The following is a 25,219-nucleotide window of genomic DNA, read 5'->3' as shown; positions in this document are numbered from 1 at the left end:
AACATTCTATTGTTTGCTTGTGTGTTTTAAACTGCGGGTCGGTTTTAGATATTTCTGCGGGAGACTGAGTGTTCGAAAGTCTTTTTCTCGAGTTCAAGGTAGGACAAAACAGTCAAATATCAACTCTTTCAATACCGCCAGAAAGAGAAAGTTTCCGGATTCTAGCAATTGACAAATGAGAAAGTTTGTTGCAGGGCGATTTCTCACTGTTTAGTAGAGGCCACTATGTCTTCCCGTGTGCAGCAGCTTGTGCAAAGGGATTTTATGATTGAATATTGTTCCTTGAATGTAGAAGATCAAAATTTGAGAGGTGGGGCCGGGTGTGACTACCCGTTGCCATGGTAACTGACGTCATTGGTTACTATGGCAACCAAAATAAAAAGTCGTCAAAATTGAAAATTTTTGTTTCATTTCAGTCGAAAGAGCATGAAAAACTGATAAGAAAAAGGTCACACAACCTATATCTGAAAATGAATATATCAGGAAATATTAAAGAAATAAGGCAAAATGACGTCATAAAACGATGACGTCATCGAAAATAAAAATTTGCCAAAATTCGAAAATTTTTGGTTTTCTGGAAAAAAGACCATCCAGGGAACATAAAATATTATTACGAAAACGTTTGAAAATTCGTTAAAAAAAGTCTATTGGCCAAAATTGACAATTTCATTTTTTGCCTGTCGAAGGTTGGATCTTGCCCAAACACATTACAGGCAAAATTTAAAAATATCAATTTTGGCTCATAGACTTCTTAAAAAGGATTTTCAGACTTTTTCGTAATAATATTTTTTGTCCACTGGAAGGTACTCTTTCCAAAAAACCAAAAGTTTTTGAATTTTGGCAAATTTTTATTTTTCGATGACGTCATCGTTTTATGACGTCATTTTGCCTTATTTCCTTAATATCTCCTGATATATTCGTTTTTAGATATAGGTTGTGACCTTTTTCTTTATCAGTTTTTCATGCTCTTTCGACTGAACCAAAAATTTTTTCAATTCTGACGATTTTTTATTTTGTTGCCATAGTAACCAATGACGTCAGTTTCCATGGCAACGGGTGGTCACACCCGGCCCCACCTCTCAAATTTTGATCTTCTACATTCAAGGAACAATATTCAATCATAAAATCCCTTTGCACAAGCTGCTGCACACGGGAAGCTTTTTCGCGACATAGTGGCCCCTACTAGTTGTTTAATATACGCGTGGGAGCTCTGTCTACATGCCAGCCCCCAAAAAGACATCTCTTATATGAGTCTCAAAGATATGCTCGAGAGAGAACTCAAATCTAATAAAGAGACCTACATGAAATTTTTGATGAAAGCTTCAAAAATTGATTACGATATAAATGTATTGAAAGACAATATCTAAAACCGACCCGCAGTTTAAAACACACAAGCAAACAATAGAATGTTTCGAGACATTTATTTTTCCGGAACAAAACAATAGAATGTTTCGAGACATTTATTTTTCCGGAACAAACCAACCAATGAAATCCACGAAGTTTGATTTTTTTTTCGGGGTTTTTTTTTTGACCCACGGGATTTCTTTTTTGGACCCACGGGATTTTTTTTTGGACCCACGGGATTTTTTTTCGGACCCACGGGTTTTTTTTTGGACCCACGGGTTTTTTTTTCGGACCCACGGGTTTTTTTTTCGGACCCACGGGTTATTTATTTGGGACCCACGGGTTTTTTTTTTGGACCCACGGGTTTTTTTTCGGACCCACGGGTTTCTTTTTTTTGGACCCACGGGGGCACGAACCCACGAGGGCACGGGACCCACGAGGGCACGGGACCCACGGGACCCACGGGACCCACGAGGGCACGGGACCCACGTAAATAATCACACTCTCACCATGGCAACAATTTCAAAACTAGGAGAGTGATGTTCGTGACGCAATTTATGAAAAGGTCTATTGGCCCAATGAAGTATAAGCCTGAAGGGCTAGAAGTCGATCTCTTTGGTAGGATTTGAAGCCAACAAATCCTACTAACCAAAGTTCCGCGGCCTTGAGCGGCTCGCCTGGTTTTTACACAAATGACAGATTGAAACTAAAATTTACCGCTAAATTTCGAAAAAAATATCAAGCATAAACAAAGGAATTGCTAGATTCAATCTGTCGTCAAAAATGCGGCGCATATTTTAAGGCTTCACTTTTTCTTGCCTGAGAAAGGTTAGAGATTGAACTCTAGCCCTTCGGGCTTTAAACTCAATGTATTGGCCCTTAGACTAGAGTCTACTTCTGGCTGAACTTTGCTTTTTGTTAATTTTTTATGACGCTGAGTCCAGTGAAGTAGACTAGGAGCATTTGACGAGGTTGCCATTTTGAAAAAGAATGTTTAAAATTCAAATAACAAAAAAACTACTTGGAGTTGAAAGATTTAATCAGATTTGCAATCCCTTATTTTCAAATAAAAACATTGCTTCCTACTGTTTTTATTTTCCAAAAAGAAGTAAAATCTGGCGGATTTTTAACGTAATCAAACTCTACATTACATAAGGCCTTAAAACACTATAAGCTTAGGGGAATTCCCACCCTTCAAGGTCTTAAGTAAAATATTACGTACATGTGATAAAAGCTTAAAGGATAGAAAAATGTTTCAAATTTTCAGCAGTTATTTTTTATTATTTTCGACTGGACCTCAGGCAACTCTGTTGCTAATTTAAAAAAATTGTAAGGATCCCTATCTTTCAAAGTCTGGTGGTATGGTGCGAAATGTCCGATTTTACTTCAGTATTTACAGGGGAGCTGCTTGCTGGAAGGGAAAAAATGTTTATAAAATTAAACTGCAAATTTCCCAAAGTTCCCAAAATATTCTCTTGAGTTGCCCCCCCAGCTTACCATGAGTATTGAGTCGAAAACATAGCGTCTATGTTAGTTATAGGGTAGTTTGAATCACAGACTTCCATAGATATACTTCCTATCCTCTAGAAACCCTTTTCGCTCTTTTGATTTGAGTTTGTGAAAAAACTGACCCTATTAGAGAGAAACTAATTTAAGACTTTTAAACTGATTTTTGTATTGTACATAACCCTTTTATTATAATAGGGGCCCCCAGCGGTTTGCGTGATTGCGTGAATGGGCATTTTTGGTTGCGTGAATGCGTGAAAATTGAAAAAAAAATGCGTGAATGCGTGAATTGAAAAAACTTGCGTGAACGTGAAAATGTACTTTTTGATTGCGTGAATGCGTGAGTCTGGGCTATTTTGTGCGTGAATACGTGAATTTTCCCTTTTTTCCACCGATTATATGTGCAGTTTTTTCCGATTTTCCAATGTTTCCCCGATTTTTCCCAAAAAAATTTCCGATTTCTGAAAAATCGGGTTATTGCGTGAAACTCGAGGAAAATTTGCGTGAATGCGTGAATTTCGAAAAAAAATTGCGTGATTGCGTGAATTGAGGGTCCGCTGGGGGGGGGGGGCCTCATATTAAAGGCTTAGAGCTACGCTACGCGCTTTTATATATCTATGCTTAGAGAGAGAGAGAGACTTTAGAAAGGTGACAACAAAAAACCGACCGTAACCGTTCGCACTTACCTTACCTACCATATGAATTTTGAAATTAGCCCCCCCCCCAATACTGGGTCTGTGTGTAGAGACAACACTTACCAAAGTAAAGCACCCATTTTTGCTCAAGTGCCACCCCTCCCCCCCGGGGGGGTCCTTGTTATAGGGACACGCCCCCCGCCCTATCACGTTCGATCGAGTAACACGTAATGTCACGTGACTAATGGACCAATTCGAATTTCGAATGTTACAATGGAATGTCTTCAATGTACAGAAGAAAAAAAAGAAAAAAGAATTGACGGCTGACGCTTGCCCCAAAAATCTTGGTGGTAAGGTGGTGAAACTTTGGTCGTTTTTGACTTTGAGACTTCTCGACTATCCCTTACGTGTGGCGCGTTAGACTTTCATAAGGAGAAGGAAGGTATTTTTTTTTTTTTTTTTTTTTTTTTTTTTTTCTTTTTCTCAAAATATCATAACATCTCTTACAAAATAACCTATCGCCTGGCAATGTAACCTGTAGGAGGTTTTCAAAGCCGCCAGGGAAATATTACATATTTGGTAACTATGTACATGTTTTTAAGGATATGAACAATAAAAATAGCTTTTTAACAGCTACAACTGATAGATAATGTTGGATAAAAAACGTCATGCGACGAAAAAACGAAAACAAAATATACGAATATGTTAAGTTTCAACATAAAGAACATAAAGAACACAATGAAAGTGTTACGGTAGTAAAAGTTTAGAGCTTGGATACTTGGTAAAAAAGTAAAAGTAAAAGTTTACTAGCTAGTCATCAGAGTTTTGAAGATTGCGTTTTAAATGTGTAGTAAAGGATTCAATGGAAAAGGTATCACGAGTGAGGTGACAGAAATCGTTCCAAAACTGCGGAGCATAGAAGGAGATTGGTAAATTAGCATCACAAAGATGAATATTAAAGAGACCATGATTGTCTGCGTGCCTAGTCCCATGCATGTGGTCTGGACGATTAAATAAGCAATGTAATGAGGTTGGGAGTGTTTTATCTTTGACATACGAGTAAATGAGTTTACAACATTGCATGATATATAGTTTGTTTAGATTTAGAGGTTTAAAGTCATCAATTCCATCGGGATTATGTTTTATTATATATATGTATTATTTTTTCGATTATATTAGATATAGGAGCTGTTCCCTTCGTTGAAGGTGACCCCCATGAAGACAGTCCATACTGAATTTGTGATTGAATGAAGCTGAAATATAGAACACGGTTGATAGAGTTCGAAACCAAATAGCTTACCTTTCTTAACATACCAGAGGCTTTCTTAACTTTTCCTAAAACATAATTTACCTGCCCTGTCCATTCAAGTTTATCGTCAATCATCACACCAAGATATTTCACTGTTTCCATTCTGACAATTTCAGTGTTTTCAAGCTTGATACTGAAATTGTCCTTCTTTTCCTCTGTAAACAAAAGAAAACAGGATTTAAGGATATTCAGAGAAAGCTTGTTATTGATCAGCCACCTACTGACATTTTCCATCTCCCTATTCACCAAGATTTCTAGTTCCTTGAGATCACTGTGACGAGCCACCAGGCAAGTATCATCTGCAAATAAGGTATAGAGAAATGATTCTGTCGACTTGGGGATATCGTTAATATAGAGTAGAAACAAAAGGGGACCCAGGACCGAGCCTTGAGGAACACCATATTTCATTTTGAGTGGAGTGGAAAGGTTATTTCCAACACTGACACACTGGTACCTTGAATCTAGGTAACTCTCAAACCATTTCAACATTGGGCCTCTGATACCTGACCTCATTAACTTACCAAGGAGGATTTTGTGGTCCACTGTATCGAATGCTTTTGCTAGGTCTAGGAAAATAGCACAGCAGTGGTCTTTATTTTTCATGGCTGTCGATATTTTATTTGTAAGGTCTAGAATGGCATGACTTGTTGACTTTTTGGGTTGAAAACCAAATTGATTTGAAGAAAGTATTTCAAAGTCAGTAAAAAAATTGATAAGACGCTGGTGTATGACTTTCTCAAATATTTTATCGAATATTGGGAGTACAGAAATGGGTCGATAGTTCTTGAAGTCGTTCTTTGCCCCATTATTTTTAAAGAGAGGCACTACCTTTGAGAATTTGAGTTTTTCTGGAAAAATTGATTGTGTGACAGAAGCATTGATTAAGAATGATAGAATAGGAGATATGGCCTCATCAATTTGTTTAATCACAGCTACTGGAAAATTGTAAATGTCACTTGCTTTCTTCTCATCAAGTTGTTTTACAAAAGCAGAAATTTCAGCTTTGTCAGTTGGTTTGAAAAAAAAACTTTTATTACTAGGGATAATAGAATTTAGTGGATCTTTGCCTTTTTTTTGCTTGGAAAGTAAATTTTCAGCAACATTTGAAAAGTGTTCGTTAAATTTTTGAGCGATTTTCGAATTGCCTGTAATTTTCTTGTCATTGTATAACATTGTTGGTGGAATATAATTGTTTTTGGTTCTATGTTGTTTGTATTTGACTTGTTTTATCATTTTGAATTTTTTTTTGTATCCTACCCACAAGTGAACCACAAAACCAGCATTGCAACATTTAAAACGAAACTTCCTTTATGGGAGAATCAGGAGAATGGGACCTTCCTGCCCTTCCTGCCTCCTCTCCCGCCCAGACTATCATATCTGTTATATACGTCACAAGGCGTCTTTTTGTCTGAACAAAAGGCAGCAAAACTCCGAGCAGAACATCATATTTTCCAACATGGCGGACGACGAAGTTGCATCAAACAGCGAAGTGTTCGACGATGTCGATTCAGATCCTGGATCAATCATAAACAATGTAGTTGAATCATGCAGTAAAATTTTAATCCCTTCCATGGCTCAACCTTCCATGAACAGGCCACACAATGAAGAAGAAGTAAATACGACTGACGCCATTTTTCATACGGATCACGATGATGAAGGGATCAACACTAAAAGTGACGAAGAATCGTCGCTGGAAGATCAAAACACCGACGATGTGGTAAACAACATTAAGCGTGGAAGTCCTCTTCTCGAAGATAAACAAAGGATCAGTGGTCACAGTCCAAGAGTTGTAAGATGGACACTAGATACTATGGCAGCTGCGATGGATGCAGTTTTTGCAGGGGAGATGACCACAACAAATGCATCAAGAAAATTTGGAATCCCCAGAACCACCCTCCTTGATAGGCTTTCAATGAAAGTTAAGAGGCAACATTTAGACTGTCCAGGTTCTTTCCCTCTTAATGCTGATAATGATGCAAAAGTTGTTGATTTTATTCTTGCTAATCAAAATCTTGATAAACAAACTTTAATCAAGGGGCTTTTAAGCCTTGGAGAGGAATTAGCTAGTATGCAGGGAAGACCTTTCAATGGGCCATTAAACTCCAGGAAATGGTTGAAATTGTTTGTTCAAAAGCATCCAAATTTGAATGTTTTTTCTTACAGCCGATCTAGAGCACCAAGCTCACGCTCAGTTTCTTTTTCTGGCACTAGCTCCCATGCTCGACTTCAATCGTCATCTATTTCTAATGATAATACAGTGCTTATTCCTCAGCAAATATTACACATCCAGCATGATCCTTTAGCACAATTGCAATCTGAACATGGCACAGAACAAGATTCTCCAACTCTTCCAGATAACGATAATGTGTTTGATTCTTTGGAGTCATCCTTAGCAAAGCAAGGCGTTCGAGCTATAGAACAAAAACTGGGAGCTGAACAATTGTCATATTTCAATTATAGATACATGAACAAAAATTTAGAGAGGGGATATGAGTTATGGAAATTATGCAAAATCAAAACAGATGCAGGTGATAACCTCTCAACTTTTGCATTGAGTGGGGTAGAGGAAGGTTTAGTGGAAGAGCATTTGAAGTATTTCAGATTTCGATATGACAATACAGAACTTGAGGAGGGCTATAAACTTTGGGCTGTTCTGAGAGAGAAAATGCATGAATGAACTAAGATATCCTGTGTTCGTTTTAATATTGAATTAACTAATTACTTTATATACTTCAGTATAATTTTTTTGCATGTTGGTTGTAAAATACGCATTATCAGTGCCTCTTAGATGGCGTTAAACATCTTGAAAGTGTTCTTTTCATCTTTTCAAATTTCCCTTGGGGATTTTCAGGGATGACAACCAAATCCACTAAATCCGCGAAATTTGATTCCTTTGTCTTTTGCAACACAAATGTTACCTACTGTAGGGACAATATAATTTATCCTGTTTTTATTGACTGAGTAGTAATGTTTGATTAATCTGTTATTCAATAGATCATTGCGTTCTCCCAAACAAATACTGGCTCATAACTTGTTTTTGTACATATTTTTAATCAAATTTCCCTTACTTTGTTAGATTTACAGATTTAGTTTGTTGTATATACTATCTATATACCTTGCATCATAAAAATTATACTGTTTTCTAATGTCAACATTAGACCAAGTTATGGTATACTATTTTTCGCTAATTATTGAAGTAGTGGAATTGGATTAGGAACCATTCAAAACGTACATAAGTTCAAATATAAGCAAAATTTGATACTCCCTCTGTGTATGTACGCTTTTCTGAAAACCCCCTCCTCTAAGAAAATGTTTTATAATTATAGCTGGATAACAAATATGGGTAACACAAGTAAGCTGGGTTACGAATATCAAATAGAAGGTTACAAAAAAACTAGAAATCAAAACAGTTTGAAAAATTTGCAAAGAGTAATTGACCTCTCCCCCACTAACCCTTTTCTACACTTTTCGAGAGAGCTCCCTTCCCCTCTTAGAGCTTACATAAAGTACTTTTTGAATGGTCCCTTAAACTCTGTGTGGATCAATTTTCCTGACTTCTGTTTTTGCAAAGAAGAAAAAAGAAAGCCCAAAAACTCAAGGGGTGGTGCATTCTTAACTTGAAAAACATTGAAACTTTAAATGTATTGAGACTAGGATAAACTTTTAACCAAAACAATTTTGTAATATATGAATGAGACAATTTGAAATTCTTGATTTATTGTTGTTTCATGGTGAAATGAAATATAAGAAATATTAGAGTGGAATGTTGCCTAGACCTCTTACTTTTCTTGAAAACTTTTTTTGATACACCGATCAACCCTTAACAGCTATTAAAGCAGTTTACAAGTGAATTTTGTTGCTGCCTATTTTTTGGGTAATGTAAATAAACTGAGCCAAAACTCAACTTTATAAGAAGTGTTTCTTGTTTTTCATGTACACAGTTTTTCAATAAGAATTCTTTTTATAAGAATCACAAGGCTTTTAAATTCGCAAAATTTTAACCAATGACAATCTGTTTATTCAGTTAGAACCCTTTAGTTTTTCATTGTTCACTTAAAATACCAACTGGTTCTACCATTTTATGAGGTTCAAAATTTGAAATTATCAGTTTTTGTTTTGTTCCCTAATACCTGGAGAGGGGAAACATGTTTTTTATAAAGTGTTTGAAAATTTGATTTCCTGTTTCAGATAAAAGAATAATAATTTTTTGGAATGGCGCCAATTTCACTAAAGAAAGGAGCAGTTGACATACTTGCTGGTGAACTTATAATGCATATCCTACAAATCGAGGTATTGAATTTGGAGTAATGATGTATTTTCCTTTCAAATGTAAACTTTTGTTATAATAAAGATCTTTCACCTTCTTAAAATTAAAGAAAGTTTCATTATGTTAGGGGAAGGGGTTAGGTTTCTTTAGGTTCTTTGGGTTCTTTGGGTTGTCATCTTTTTCAATTTGTAGTACAGATTGTAGTAGTGTACCAGATTGAATGAATAGTTTCAACTGTTTGAAATTCTTTTTTTTTACATTCCAGAGAAAGAGTGAAAATTTCAAGATATCAATGGAATATGTCATGTCAAATTTCAGGTATTATTTTAAAATAAAACTTTTAGCTACAATCATTTTCCCTGTTTTAACATGTTCTTGGCTTTTTAGAAAAACAGTTATAACTTTTGATCTAAGGCTGGACTTAAAAAATTATTGATTTGCCGTCACCCGACCCTAGATTTTGAAGGTGGGTCGGTTGGTCGGAATATTTTTTTATTTTGGTCATTCATGGAATTTTAGTTTACATTTTGTAATTTTTGAAGAAAAAAATTATCTTTGTCAAAATGGCAATAAAAAATCTTTAGGTCGGCAAGTTTAGCGAAGAGTCGGTTGGCTGACGGCAAACCAACATTTTTATGTCCAGCCTAATCATAAATTTTCTTGCTTTTTTAACATCCAGTTATCTTCGGTTTTGATTGGATGCTACCCTGCCTTTTTAAGATATGATATGCTATTCTAGAGATTTGATCCGAATAATCTGAAATCAGGCAGACTCAAAGGTTCAGGATTGTTTTATATGATAGAACGCCATTCTTCATTCTACTTGTGTCAGCTTTTGTAATTCAAACAATTCTTCAATTTTTTAGATTCAACAGATTTCTTGATGTGAATTCTTTGGATGTCTCAAGATCGTTAACTGGACTTTGTTCAAAGTTTAGAGTAAACTCCTTCGATAAAAAAGCAGACTATTTAGAAAAGAAAGTAGAAGAGTTTATAAATCTACCTCTTCTTGAAATCGATGAGAAAGATAACAGAGAAGTTCAGGTATGTATCAGGTGTCCCAGAAAAAGTCCCCCCTCTTTGAAGTGAATTATCATGCGATACAGTAATGTATCTTTGTCTTGAAAATAAATTTGATACTCTATTCTTTTTTAAAAAATAGTGTTTTTGAATTTAGACTATAACTTTTGATCTAGTTTGCCAAATTTTACAATTAATTATCCCTCAAAATTTAAGTTTACCCTTTACCATCCCTTTTATTGCAAAAGATTTGATTCTTTAAAAATCAGAGAACTCGAGAAAATTCACTTCAAAGATGGGGACTTTTTTTCTGGGACACCCTGTATCAATGAATGGTGTTTTTCCTACAGAAAACTTTGCAATAACGAAATGCCACAAAACTTTTCTTTCTGTTGCACTAGGATTTTCAAAACCATTTGCGACAGCCAACATTGGGTAAAAACAGACTTAATTTCCTCATTTTTTGAAAGCTTTTCCAATCTGGATTCTCAAGATTGTTGACAGATCAACCTTTTCTTCCTTTAGACAGATGCACATTATGCATTATTGGCATTTTTGATGAAGCTCTCCAATAACCCTCTCAACTGTGAGTTTAAACCTAAAGAAGAACCAAAGCCTGTCAAAGGTAATAATATTTTTTTCTTTTTATATTCTGTAAATGCAAGATAAACAACAATAAAAAGAATATGTAGACCTTGTAGCAAGTTAACCATCAGTTTTAAGACTCAAATCTTTTTAAATGCTAGTGCCCAGGTCATAGTTCTTTGTGGTATTTTTTCTTAAGCCATAGTAACATTTTTAAGCTTTTTTTTTTCAGAGGAAAATACATTTAATTGGACCAAATATCTTCTTTTGGGAGAAGAACCATTGGAAATTGGTGCCAACATTGACTCAGACCTAGAAGATGTAATAACCACATTAGATTCTGATTTTCTTTTTATGTGCAATAGGCCTTTTCATGAATTATTTTAAGTACAACGACTGCCTCATTTGAAACAATTACCAAGGTGATCAAATCTCAAGGTGTCAAGTGTTACTTTTTGAATAAAGTTAACTACCAATTACCATAGCAATATTTTGAAAACAAGGTAAGCGTTGCTCATGACTTAGTTTATGTTATGATATTTACTGAATGTACGAGGTCTATTTGATTTGGTATTATTACTTTCTCTCTTCTTGGTGAACTGTACTACTTCATGAAATCTCTTTGTTTTTAGACCTTTTTTGACCCTTTTTTTCAGGACCTTTATGATAGTGACAATGAAATCTGGGTGAGTGCTTTTGTAAGATTTTTTTATATCAAACCCCTAAATTACAGTCTGGGATTTGGGTCAATATTTTACAGTCAGTATGTATGTTTCTCATTGTAGAAATGATATTTTATCGTATCCAAATTCTTAAAGTAGTATTAACTTGTAAATGGAGATAAACTTGCTTGACTTAGATATCTAGATTGTTGGTTTGATTTTTCCACAGCAACTTTCTGAAGATGAAGACAGTGCTGAAGATGATGAAGCTCAACATTTGTATGATGAGGTTTCTGAAATACAAAAACAACTAAAAAAGTTTACTGAAGTCAATCAATATGTCGAGGTAGGCAATATTTATTATTTAAACCTTTTGGTTACTCTTAAGTTAAATGTTACTGATAATTAAAGATTAATAGTCCTCCAATGTAGAATGATCAACGGTCAGTCAAAATATTTTTTCAAGATTGTCTATCCTTTAGAAACAATCTTAAATTTCTTATGGAGTTTTTGGTTTGTTTGAAATGAAACATATCTATGTTTAGAATATGTCGGCTGATTGGAAATTGTCTTTAGAAATTTGTTTTTGTTTATCGAAGGCAAAGTATCTCTTTTGTTCAAGGCATTCTATATTGTTGTTTTGCTTTGGATTTGAATTTTTAATTTGTTTCAGGAGAAAGATTGGTTAAGAGAAAAAGTGGTCCCAGCATATTGGATAGAGAGTGAAAAGTCAACTTTTCCTTTTCATGTACAAGGAATGAAATACATCAACTCTAACAATCAGATGTGCAATAATTGGTAAGCTTCTCAGAGATTCATACTATTTCTTGAAAAGAATACAGTGGTGGATAGTACGCATTATCAAACTTCTAAAATGATCTGAGGGTCTATTTTTCCAAAATTGCCAGAAAAAGATATATACATTCCAGATTAATCATAAGAGTCACTCGACTTTCCAATACTTTTTCACTAATAAGGAGTTTAAACCTGTTTTTCTCCAGTTTTTGCCACTTTTATGTGTTTTAGTAGTCAAAACAAAGTTGAGCTTTTGAATAAAATTTTTAAAGGCAATGGAAAATTCTAAAAAAATTTCAATTTCCTTTTTAAGAACCTATTATATTGTTAATTTCAAATTAGCAGGCTATAGTGATTAATCGCCCGCTGAACTTAGAACTTTTACAATAAGTAGAAATTAGTTGTAAGATTGCATGTGCTATGGAGCCCCCCTCTTAGGTAAAAAAGGATTGCAGCTCAAATATGCGAGCTCAGAGACAGTGGTACCTACAAAGCTAACTCAATGTCAAAAAGGATAAATGCTTACATATCGTTAAAACTGATATGTTTTTGAAAAATTATACTTTTAAAGAGATTTTCCTATGATTGAATCTATTCCGACCAGGGGGGGGGTCGGTACTAAAATGTCAGACATATATGAGTACTAAAAGGATTTTCAAGAATTTCTTGCATACCACCACCTATTTTTCGAAAATGTTATTTTAGTACACATGTACTAAAATTATTTTGAGCAATTTAACATAGATACCACCCATTTTTTGCCCTTTTACGAGTTTAAATTTACCAAAATGGGGTCATTGTTACAAACCTAGTCGAATTTAGCGCATCAATCTGCGAAATGATATAATTTTATTACTAAACTGTGCTAAACTGTACATAAAAATATTTTAAAAAAAATATTTAAAAAATTGGAAAAATTTTGAAAGATTGTTTCGAAAATTCCTGAAAAAAAAATCAAATTTTTTCCAAAATTGTTAAAAAAATGCTCCATTTTGGCTGATTTTAGAACAAATACTAAGATTTTTCAAATATTTCTTTAAGGGACCACCTTTTTGGTATTTTAGTACACATGGTACTAAAATTATTTTTGAGCTTTTTTGCAGTACCACCACGTCACTAAATGTCATGATGTCTGAAATTTTAGTACCGACCCCCCCTGTTCCGAAAACCAAACAAAGAACCCATTATTATAATTTTTACTTGTATCTCTCACAGGGAACTTTACAAGAATCAATTCACCAAAGTATCTAATGACCCTCAACTGCTGTCTGAAAAAATATTGGTCAGAGAAACAGTTTGGTATGAATATTATTAATTTAGACGATGGTCAGTATGTGACATCTAGGTTTTGGAAGCCAATGCTCTCGCACATTAGGGAGAAGACACTACATTGACTTTTTTGACGTCAAAAAAGTCAAGGTAGCGCCTTCAACCGTTTGTATTGTTTAGACCTGACGAAGACCTGCACCAAGCAGGTCGAAATATTGTTTACACGAAAAATATATACAGAATGACCATTAAAATGTTATTTAAATTATGAATATTATTGTATTGTATTGAATTCAAATCATTTTGTTTTAGTATGAATTCACATGATAGAAAGTTTACAAAATCCAAATACCTTCTCAGCAATACTTTAAACGGGCTGAATCATTTGAGTTGTGTGTTAGCATGCATTCATGTCTCTGCATGCATCTAAAATCTCCGAGGAGTTTGATTAACCATACACCTTAAATTTAGACTTTACTTTTAAATAAGGTGGATAGTACGCCTTATCGCATGTCTAAATTAGCAAAATTTCAGATTTTAATTTTGGGAGTGTGATTGATCACATGCCTATATTTTTAAAAATTACTCTTTAAGCAGGCTTATTGACTTAGGTTCATACAGTGTTATACTTTGACTTTTCTCTACAAGCATTTCAACTCCTAATTTTCCAAAACAAATTGGGCTGCTAAAGGAAGACAGTAATTACCATTTGTGTGATTTTTATTTTGAACATTTTAAGGTAAAAGCTTATGCAACTTTTCATTTCATAGGATGCTGTTAGGACTTGAAAATCTGCATGTTTATAAATTCACTGGAACTAAATATGATGTGAATGAAGACATTGTTATAACACATTTGACAAAGGTAGGTATACTCCATCAGGTTGTTGGTTAGGACCTTCAAGTCTCAAGACCTGTCTGAAAATGACCAAAATTCAAAGACATTCAGGACAATAAAACTTAAACACTTGACTCAGCTGAAAAGGGGTGTGGTCTTTTAGAGTCTTAGTTCTAATTTGTTTTCTTTTACATAAAAATAAAAATTTATCGATGTTTGTTCTCATTGCCTTCTTCAAGATGATTATAATTGATTCCAATGTTAAAAGGATTGTTTTGATTGATTGTTTTCACCATTCTTTAGGAAACGCTGAGTAAATTCTTAACAAGTTTCACAGAAGTTGGGACAAAAGTTGTGTTATTGAAACGTTTCACTGAACTTTGTGCACAGAAATATTCAGAAATACCGAAAACTATTCAAGCCTTTGGATACACTATATCCAAATACTTATCTGTAAGCTAATTTCCATTTTTTGAATTTAGCTTTTTCTACATCATTTTTTTTTGACTGTTAAAAAAGCCTGATCTTGTCAAAGAATTGTGAGTTGGGATTACTTTGCAGTACATCATTAGTAATTCAAAACTTTCTCATTATTTTTATTATTTTTTAGAATCGAAGAGAAACTTTAATCGACCTAGAGAAAACGCTCATGGAAAAAGGTTATTCAAATAAGTTTGTAAATGTGTTTTGAGGAATTGAATTTTCACTTAAACCTAAGCTCTTTGCCATCCAATAACATGTGCTCAACATTTTTATTAATATTTTTATTCACATAGTAAGGAACTCGAGATACTTAGATAGGAAACAAAAAGAAGAAACATTTTTTCTTGTACAAGATATATATAATATGCACCACTCATCAGAATCAAATATTCGATCCATTGTCATAATTAGCACAACACATCTTGAGGCTGCATCTGTTATTTTCTAGGAAAAGTAAAAGATCTATTTGTTGGCCTTTCAGAGCTTTAAACCAAATGGTTCAACACTGAAAGCAACCAAATAATGTCAAATGTGATCCTCCAAGCGATTTTAAGTACATGAAAATCTTTCCGGCAAACATCGGAAAATGATCCGCCAATTTGCCGGCAATAGTAGATAATCGTCCGCTCACTCATAGAATTAAGCCGGTAATTTATCGGTTCACGAAATCAAGCAATTTTTTCTTTCTTAAACCTATAGGCGGGAACTTGCGGTTGGGTGACCAGCCGTGACGTCTATTTTTAGAAGGGTGTTTGATACCGGTAATTTGCCGACAATTTGCCGACAATTTGCCGGCCTTATGGATGCCGGTAGACGAAGAATAAAAACATTCTAACATTACGTAATCAATATATGGTACATATTCCTATATTCCTATATAACTATGTATCTACATATCCACGTATCTGTGTATCTATGTATCTACATATCTACGCATCCATGTATCTATGTATCTACATATCTACGCATCCATGTATCTATGTATCTACATATCTACGCATCCATGTATCTATGTATCTATGTATCTATATATCTACATATCCATGTATCTATATATCTACGTATCTGTGTATCTATGTATCTATATATCTACGCATCCATGTATCTATGTATCTATGTATCTATATATCTACGCATCCATGTATCTATGTATCTACATATCTACGCATCCATGTATCTATGTATCTATGCATCTACGCATCCATGTATCTACATATCTACATATCTACGCATCCATGTATCTATGTATCTAAATATCTACGCATCCATATATCTATGTATCTATGTATCTATATATCTACGCATCCATGTATCTATGTATCTATTTATCTACGCATCCATGTATCTATGTATTCATGTATCTATGTATCTACATATCTACGCATCCATGTATCCATGTATCTACATATCTACGCATCCATGTATCTATGTTCTATCATACGCATCCATGTATCTACATCCTATCTACGCATCCTATCTGATGTATCTATGTATCTACATATCTACGCATCCATATGTATCTATGTATCTATGTATCTATATATCTACATATCCATGTATCTATATATCTATCTATGTATCTATGTATCTACGCACCATGTATCTATGTATATCTATGTCCATGTATCTATGTATCTACATATCTACGCATCCATGTATCTATGTATCTATGTATCCTATCTATGTATCTACATATCTACGCATCCATGTATCTATGTATCCATGTATCTATGTATCTACATATCTACGCATCCATGTATCTATGTATCCATGTATCTATGTATCTACATATCTACGCATCCATGTATCTATGTATCCATGTATCTATCTATGTATCTATGTATGTATCTACGCATCCTATGTATCTATGTATCTATGTATCTATGTATGTATCTACCATGTATCTATGTATCCGTATCTATCATCTATGTATCTATGTATCTACATATCTACGCATCCGGTATCTATGTATCTATGTATCTATCCATGTATCTACGCATCCAGGTATCTATGTACATATCTCATGTATCTATATCTACCTGTATCTACATGTATCTATCGCATCCATGTATCTATGTATCTATGTATCTACATATCATATCTATCCAGATCAGCCATGTATCTATCTGCATAATCCATGTATCTATGTATGTATCTACATATCTACGCATCCATGTATCCATGTATCTATGTATCCATGGTATCTATGTATCTACATATCTACGCATCCATGTATCTATGTATCCATGTATCTATGTATCTACATACCCACGTATCTATGTATCTATGTATCTACATATCTACGCATCCATGTATCTATGTATATACATATCTACGCGTCCATGTATCTATGTATCTACATATCTACGCATCCATGTATCTATGTATCTATGTATCTATATATCTACGCATCCATGTATCTATGTATCTATGTATCTACGCATCCATGTATCTATGTATATACATATCTACGCATCCATGTATCTATGTATATTGCATCTACGCATCCATGTATCTACATATCTACATATCTACGCATCCATGTATCTATGTATCTAAATATCTACGCATCCATGTATCTATGTATCTACATATCTACGCATCCATATATCTATGTATCTATGTATCTATATATCTACGCATCCATGTATCTATGTATCTATGTATCTATGTATCTACGCATCCATGTATCTATGTATTCATGTATCTATGTATCTACATATCTACGCATCCATGTATCCATGTATCTATGTATCTACATATCTACGCATCCATGTATCTATGTATCCATGTATCTATGTATCTACATATCCACGCATCCATGTATCTATGTATCCATGTATCTATGTATCTACATATCTACGCATCCATGTATCTATGTATCTATGTATCTATGTATCTATGTATCTATGTATCTATGTATCTATGTATCTACATATCTACGCATCCATGTATCTATGTATCTATGTATCTACATATCTATCTATATATCTATGTATCTATGTATCTATGTATCTATGTATCTATATATCTACATATCCATGTATCTATATATCTATATATCGCTATGTATATTATCATGCTATATATCTACGCATCCATGTATCTATGTATCTATGTATCTACGCATCCATGTATCTATGTATTCATGTATCTATGTATCTACATATCTACGCATCCATGTATCCATGTATCTATGTATCTACATATCTAAGCATCCATGTATCTATGTATCCATGTATCTATGTATCTACATATCTACGCATCCATGTATCTACTAGATGCGTAGATATATAGATACATAGATACATAATGCATAATACATAGATGCGTAGATACATAGATACATGGATACATGGATGTGTAGATATGTAGATACATAGATACATGGATGCGTAGATATGCAGATATATAGATACATAGATATATTGATACATGGATATGTAGATATATAGATACATAGATACATAGATACATGGATGCGTAGATACATAGATACATTGATACATGGATGCGTAGATATGTAGATACATACATACATAGATACATGGATATGTATCTATATGGATACATAGATACATGGATACATAGATACATGGATGCGTAGATACATAGATACATGGATACATAGATACATGGATACATGGATGCGTAGATATATAGATACATAGATACATGGATGCGTAGATACATAGATACATAGATACATGGATGCGTAGATATGTAGATGCATAGATACGTGGATATGTAGATACATAGATGTGTAGATATGTAGATATATAGATACATGGATGCGTAGATATGTAGATACATAGATACATAGATACGTGGATGCGTAGATACGTAGATATATAGATACATGGATATGTATATTATATAGATACATAGATACATGGATACATGGATGCGTAGATATATAGATACATAGATACATGGATGCGTAGATACCTAGATACATAGATACATGGATATGTAGATATATAGATACATAGATACGTGGATATGTAGATACATAGATGTGTAGATATGTAGATATATAGATACATGGATGCGTAGATATGTAGATACATAGATACATAGATACGTGGATGCGTAGATACGTAGATATATAGATACATGGATACATGTAGATATATGATATATATACATAGATAGATAATAGATACGTGGCTACGTGGATATGTAGATACATAGAGATGTAGATAGATAGATACATAGATACATAGATAGATACGTGGATGTAGATACATAGATACATATGGATAGCGTAGATACATAGATATAGATATATAGATACATGGATGCGTAGATACATAGATACATAGATACATGGATACATGGATATACATAGATACATGGATTGATAGATACATAGATACATAGATATGGATGGATATATAGATACATAGATACATGGATGCGCATAGAGCATAGATCGATGCATCGCTACATGTACATGTGGAGTAGATATATAGATACATAGATACGTGGATACATAGATGTGTAGATGTGTAGATATGTAGATACATAGATACATGGATGCGTAGATACATGGATATTTAGATACATACATACATGGATGCGTAGATATATAGATACATATATACATGGATGCGTAGATACATAGATACATAGATACATAGATACATGGATGCGTAGATACATAGATACATAGATACATGGATGCATAGATACATAGATACATGGATACATGGATGCATAGATACATAGATACATAGATACATGGATACATAGATGCGTTGATATATAGATACATGGATGCGTAGATACATAGATACATAGATACATGGATGCGTAGATATGTAGATATATAGATACATAGATACATAGATACATGGATATTTAGATACATAGATACATAGATACATTGATATGTAGATACATAGATACATAGATACATAGATGCATGGATGCGTAGATATGTAGATACATAGATACATGGATGCATAGATGTCTAAAATGGCTACTTTTCGTGAGACAAGGCAAACTATTCTCACGGCAGCCGAAATAAGTGACGCAATCAGCTCGTGCCGATATTTTGCCGCTGTCAAAAATCTGAAGTCGCGCTGAAGATCGGCAATTTAGCCGGCAGATTGCCGGTCTACCATTGAGCGGTAATTTGCCGGTAATTTGCCGGTGATGATTTAAACAAGATCGGCAAGATCGGTAAATTATACGCCAATTTGCCGGCAATAATGTTACCGCTTCTTTGCCGGTAACAATTTCGTGTCTTTGATATCGCTTGGAGGGTCACAAATAACGGTCACATTTTTTACTACGCTATAACATTGTTTATTTCTCTTAGACAATGCGACAACCCTGTTAACTCTAAAAGATGATCTTGCTGATGATATCTCAAAGGTAAAGTAAAAATAGCTTAATTAAAAAACCCTACAATAAAGGGTTTTCATCTTACTTAGCGTATAAAACTACCGGGTGGCCCAAAAAAAACTTGATTATACTAAAAACATTACTCTGCCTAAATCTCTATCAATTTTTTTTTTGAAAGATGAAAAGACTAGACCGTTTTGACTGTTTGAAATAGTGTTTCTCAGATTAACAAAGTAGAATTTTTTACATTTACGTTTTAACATGAAATAAAAACATACATTAAATTCACATAACAATGTACTCCTTCTTATTTACACTTCTTAATTGCAGGTCAATTTCATCTACAAGATATACAACCATGCTGTTGTAGAGGGACATGAAAAGTATTTCACTGTGACAGAGGTATAATTCTTTTCACAATTTGTAGGTTGGTCCACAGATTTCTGTAAAGCCTGAAAGGCTATATAGAGTGCTTTGGTTGAAAAGTGTCACGTGACATTGTAAAAGAATTTCAGCAATTTGCTTGTTTTCAAAAACAATAGCTCAGCAATGTTTTTTGCGATATTCACCTTTTTTATTGCTTGGAAAGGCTTATGGTATGTCATCCAGCCCTTCGGGCTTTACAGAAATGTGTGGGTTGGTTATGATGAAAAAGGACAAAAAAATGTAAACCTTGATCAACTTGATAACTACAAAAGTTTTTGAGGTTCTATAGATGATAAACAATACCAATATCAGAATTTCAAATGCTGGCAGTCTTTAAATTTATGATGTAATTTCAAGTAAGATGTTCTATCCCAATCAGTCTTATAATACACTCTCTTTCTTTTCTTTTCTTTTTTTTCAGCGAGTTGTTCATTTTTTGGACGTATTTTATGATTTTGTTTGTACTCTTGACAATATGGGTGATTCTGGTACTGAAAAGGTTTGCCAAATTATTCCTGCCCAATTAGAATTTGCCTTAATTTAAATTATGTTCTGTTTTCTTTCTTCTGGACCAACAGCACGCATAAATTACTTGCTAGGGCTAATTTTGCAACTAATAAAGACTTGAAGTTTTGATTTTTGAGCATTGTTATTATTTACTCTACCTGAAGTTTATTTTTTCTTCTTCGTTTTTCACCTTTATTTTTAAATTTCTTTCAAAATTTTCACTCAAAATTATTTTTTCAACCAAAAAAAAAACCAAACTTTTTCAAACTCTATCAAAAGCTAAAATTCGATTTTAAATTTTATTGGAACTAATTAAAAAAAAGACTTGATCCACATTCCATTTTTTAATCGTGACCTTATCTTACCATCTTCATTCTCAGATGATGTTAGTGCTACCAATGTTTCTTGACGTCTGTCGACCGTACTTGGAAGATGTTGGGTGTTGGATGGCCACTGGGCAGTTACCAAGAGATGAAGAATTTATGATTTACAGGTAGTCTATTGAAAAGGATTAAACACAGAATTTGGCTTAGGATCAACTTCCAGTTGGGTGATATCAAAGGAAAAATGGTACTCGATATAAGTGGAAAATGAAAGTAGTGACACCCTCCCTTACCTTCAGGAAGACAGCCTCGACTGCGGACGCAAACTTACATACTTTATTAGCAACATTAAAGCTCTGGTCTAGTTCCAAGTAATGGTGTTTAAAACCAAGCTCACTAATTAGGATTTAAGCTCGAATATTTAAAGAGCGATGTCTACCGGCGCACAGCTTACCCGGTTGTCTACTAGAACATGCATACTGACATTTTATATACTATCAATTTATTTTGAATAACTGATATATTATGATATTTTTATTTTAGGACTCAAAATCAAGTTCAAGGTGAAACGCGGTATTGGCATGAACTATTCTTAATAAGAGGTATCAAATTTGAGTATCAAGTTTTGTTCTCTTAGACGATTTTTAAAAATTTCTTCATAATAATATGATAACATTTTGTTTATTTGCCATAAAAGTAAAGTAATATAGTTAAGTAAAATATGTAAATTTTATAAGATAATTCACACATGTTTTTTTTTATAAGCATACAAAAATCCGAAAACAGGCTCAGAGATGCTTAGGTCGAAAGCTTAATAAGGCTGAAAAATGCTTGAGGGGATGCTTAAATCTAAAGCATAAATTTAGGGAAATACTGTAAATCCGTAAAATTCCAGCCAAAAAAAGCCAAAATCAGGAAAAAAAACATTTTTCGTAGGCTCAAGTAATGCTTGCCATATGCTTAATTTTTCCCCATATCTGAGCCTAGATATGCTTATAAGTGCAACGATAAGTGCAAAAAAACATGTATGTCGCCACTGTTTAAGGATTGGATTTTAATCTATGATATCTATGACATCACTATTCGCCAATGCCAAAAAAGATCTTCACGGCTGTCTTTCATTTTAGAAAATAGATCCACTGATGGAAAATCAAGTAAACTTGTACCCAGATTCCTTGAGAAACTTCAAAAACAGGTAAATCTAGCTGAACATAATACTCAAGAGGAGGCCTGTACCCCCCTTTTAGAGCCACTCATCGCTTCTCGATTACTCCCTTTTAACAGAACTTACCCCTCCCCGACGATACCTTTATTTATTGGATTTAGCATATGAAGGCCAGAATTTACCACTAACACCAATCTTTTAACCTTTTAAAGCTTAAAGTGGCTCTAAAGAAGTTTTTTGCTAAATATAGAAAAATCTTTTGAAAGATTTGAGAGCTCTGCTACAAATTGTTTTTAAAAGTCATTTACCCTTCTCTTTTAAAATCTACCTTTCCTTTGTTACTAACCTCCCCTTTATATTCTTTACCTCTACCCTTTATTGGTTTTTGTGATGGCTAAACCTTTTCTTTTAGAAATCAAACTGAAAATCCAAAGATAGGAAGAGACAGGCTACTGTACTGTTAAAACTTTTTGGAACGATGAAATATACTTAATGTTCCCTCTAGAGATGGGAAAGAAGTGGTAGAAGAACAAAATAATAGTACCTGAAATTAAGTTTAAATTATTTTCTCTTTTTGTTTAGATTTTAGTTTCTGGAAAGTCGCTTGGTCTTTTGGAAGAATTTGTCGAGGTAATCCTTTAACAGCCTATAGTTTAAAACATAAATGAAGATTTTATCAAAAACATTCGATTTTATCAAAAACATTCGATTTTATCAAAAACATTCGATTTTATCAAAAACATTCGATTTTCGAAGGTCCTACGTTCGAATGACGTAATAAGATTGGAATGTCAGATACATCGTCAAGAAAATTGCAGATTCTTCTGCAACAAAATCAGTTCAAACTGATTTTGTTGCAGACACTTGCAATTTGCTCTGCAATATTTTTATTGCGTTGCAGAGCAATTGCAGAAAAAATTGACGTGCTACATTTTGCAATTTCTCGCGCGCTTGCAACGCAACGCTAATTGCATTGCAGCCGCCTGAAAAAAACTATCAGTGTAGCCTTAGCTTTACTCAAAATTGATGCATGTATAATTAACTTTTTTCGTCCTAATGATGACTAGAAAGCCAACTTTTAACATCACGTGTCATTCTTCTTTCTTGCTTTGAATTTGGAAGAGATACAAGATGCATTTACATTTGGAGTAACTTTCTAGTTACTTATTTTTAAGGTAAATTTATAACTCATCTTTTAGTTCACCTCGACTGTCGTTGCTACCGACTCCTTATATGAAGAATTTAAACGCAGTTTGAAAATCAACATCCAAAAATCGAACGAACGTTACCGCCACACCCATGCACTTGATAGTACCGATCATATACCTGGAGACGCCGTATCGGAATATATTTCTGACAGTGGTATCGATCCGTTGTTGAGAGCCAATTTTCACATCATGTTTAATAATGTTTATCAAAGAATGAAAACGAACAAAGAACAAATCGCTGTCGAAAGGTAATTGACAAGCTTTTAACGAGATTATTTACCTCCAATTAGGGCTTAAAGTAAAACTTAAGAAATTATTGAGTGCAATTTGAGAATGAGAGTAAAGTATGAGTAAGGAGAATCCCTCATTTTCTACACTTCGTGATACAGTGTTATCTCTTTAACTCGAACCTCTATAACTCGAATGTCTCCTTAACTCGAACAAGTTTTCTATTCCCTTATAACCATAACCTTACTCTTTAACCCAAAATTTCCTAAACTCGAACAAATTTATGTTCCCCGTGCGTGTTCGAGTCCACTGTAGTTGGATAAAACTCGCTTACTTTTTTAGAATACGTCAACATGTTACAGCTCTTTATTATTCTTGGACAAAGTTTATTTGTTAGTTAGAAACAAAGTTAGTCTCTAAATTAGCCAATAAAATAGCTTCATTCACACCCCTTTCATGAAATAAACATTAAAATCGATTGATTTATTTGATTGTCTGCTTTTTAGTGGAAAAGAAGAGATTCAAGACCTTGCTATTCTACTAAGTAAGTCCATCAATTTACTTTTTTATCATCCTGGTTACAGCATAGCTTCAGCCCCCCCTGCTAGTTGGGGGGGGGTTGCACCCTCCAAAAAGCCAAAAAAGGGTGGGTGCTTAAGGTGTTTCAAATATTTGGGGGGACCTAATGTACTTTGGGGGGGGGAGCTGAAATCTCATCATTTAACGTGGGGGCTGAATACTTCATCTTAATGGTTGGCTTCAATTACTCAAATTAAAGCTCACGAAGCTGAAAACTTTAAAACCAGGCTGACGCTATGTTACATTGTTACGATATGCAGTGTTCCCGAAAAAAGCATCTTTACATTAAGTAATCTTCATAATTTATGCCCAATGTATGACTTGAATACTTAATATTTTAATCTCAAAAACCTAATTATTGAACAGAGAATTGTTCCTGTAGGCCACCCATGAAACAACTCATTTTTGTTAAATTTCTTTTTCCCCTTTTTATTGGACCTACCTCGGAGGTCCTTTAATTTAACCTTTGTCCGTCCGTCCGTCCGTCCGTCTGTTACCAGCTTGTCTCGAAATTGGATCATTAGTTTTTTCTGATTTTTGGCACAAAGTTGCAAAATGGCAATGCCCAAAATGTGACGGAGCCCGATTTTCGAAAAAAAAAAATTTCCGGCCAAAAATACCGGAAATATGCCGGAAAAACTGTTTTTTTGGCATTTTCTCGAGATTTTATCATTAGTTTTTTCTGATTTTTTGCTCAAAGATGCGTATTAACAATGCTT

At 34.0% G+C, this 25,219-nt stretch overlaps 1 protein-coding gene across 1 annotated transcript in view; it reads left to right on the top strand.

Moving 5' to 3' along the window:
* The first annotated feature begins 8,981 nt into the window (after window positions 1-8,981).
* Window positions 8,982-25,219, top strand: part of LOC136816789 (gamma-tubulin complex component 5-like) — a 32,624-nt gene continuing 16,386 nt past the window's right edge. Inside the window, exons 1-21 of the mRNA XM_067073113.1 lie at window positions 8,982-9,084; window positions 9,327-9,379; window positions 9,928-10,105; window positions 10,607-10,706; window positions 10,899-10,987; window positions 11,323-11,352; window positions 11,558-11,674; window positions 12,002-12,126; window positions 13,339-13,422; window positions 14,163-14,256; window positions 14,533-14,682; window positions 14,840-14,888; window positions 20,039-20,094; window positions 20,395-20,466; window positions 20,912-20,989; window positions 21,378-21,490; window positions 21,864-21,922; window positions 22,448-22,515; window positions 23,068-23,115; window positions 23,685-23,941; window positions 24,428-24,465. Coding sequence (XP_066929214.1) covers window positions 9,007-9,084; window positions 9,327-9,379; window positions 9,928-10,105; window positions 10,607-10,706; window positions 10,899-10,987; window positions 11,323-11,352; window positions 11,558-11,674; window positions 12,002-12,126; window positions 13,339-13,422; window positions 14,163-14,256; window positions 14,533-14,682; window positions 14,840-14,888; window positions 20,039-20,094; window positions 20,395-20,466; window positions 20,912-20,989; window positions 21,378-21,490; window positions 21,864-21,922; window positions 22,448-22,515; window positions 23,068-23,115; window positions 23,685-23,941; window positions 24,428-24,465 — 1,936 coding nt within the window. The 5' untranslated portion in view covers window positions 8,982-9,006. The remainder of the gene's footprint in view (window positions 9,085-9,326; window positions 9,380-9,927; window positions 10,106-10,606; window positions 10,707-10,898; window positions 10,988-11,322; window positions 11,353-11,557; window positions 11,675-12,001; window positions 12,127-13,338; window positions 13,423-14,162; window positions 14,257-14,532; window positions 14,683-14,839; window positions 14,889-20,038; window positions 20,095-20,394; window positions 20,467-20,911; window positions 20,990-21,377; window positions 21,491-21,863; window positions 21,923-22,447; window positions 22,516-23,067; window positions 23,116-23,684; window positions 23,942-24,427; window positions 24,466-25,219) is intronic.

This window comes from Clytia hemisphaerica, unplaced genomic scaffold, assembly GCF_902728285.1.
Source record: "Clytia hemisphaerica strain Z4C2 unplaced genomic scaffold, Clytia hemisphaerica genome assembly, whole genome shotgun sequence".
Lineage (NCBI taxonomy): Eukaryota > Metazoa > Cnidaria > Hydrozoa > Leptothecata > Clytiidae > Clytia > Clytia hemisphaerica.
This window is presented reverse-complemented; position numbering and strand designations above follow the sequence as displayed.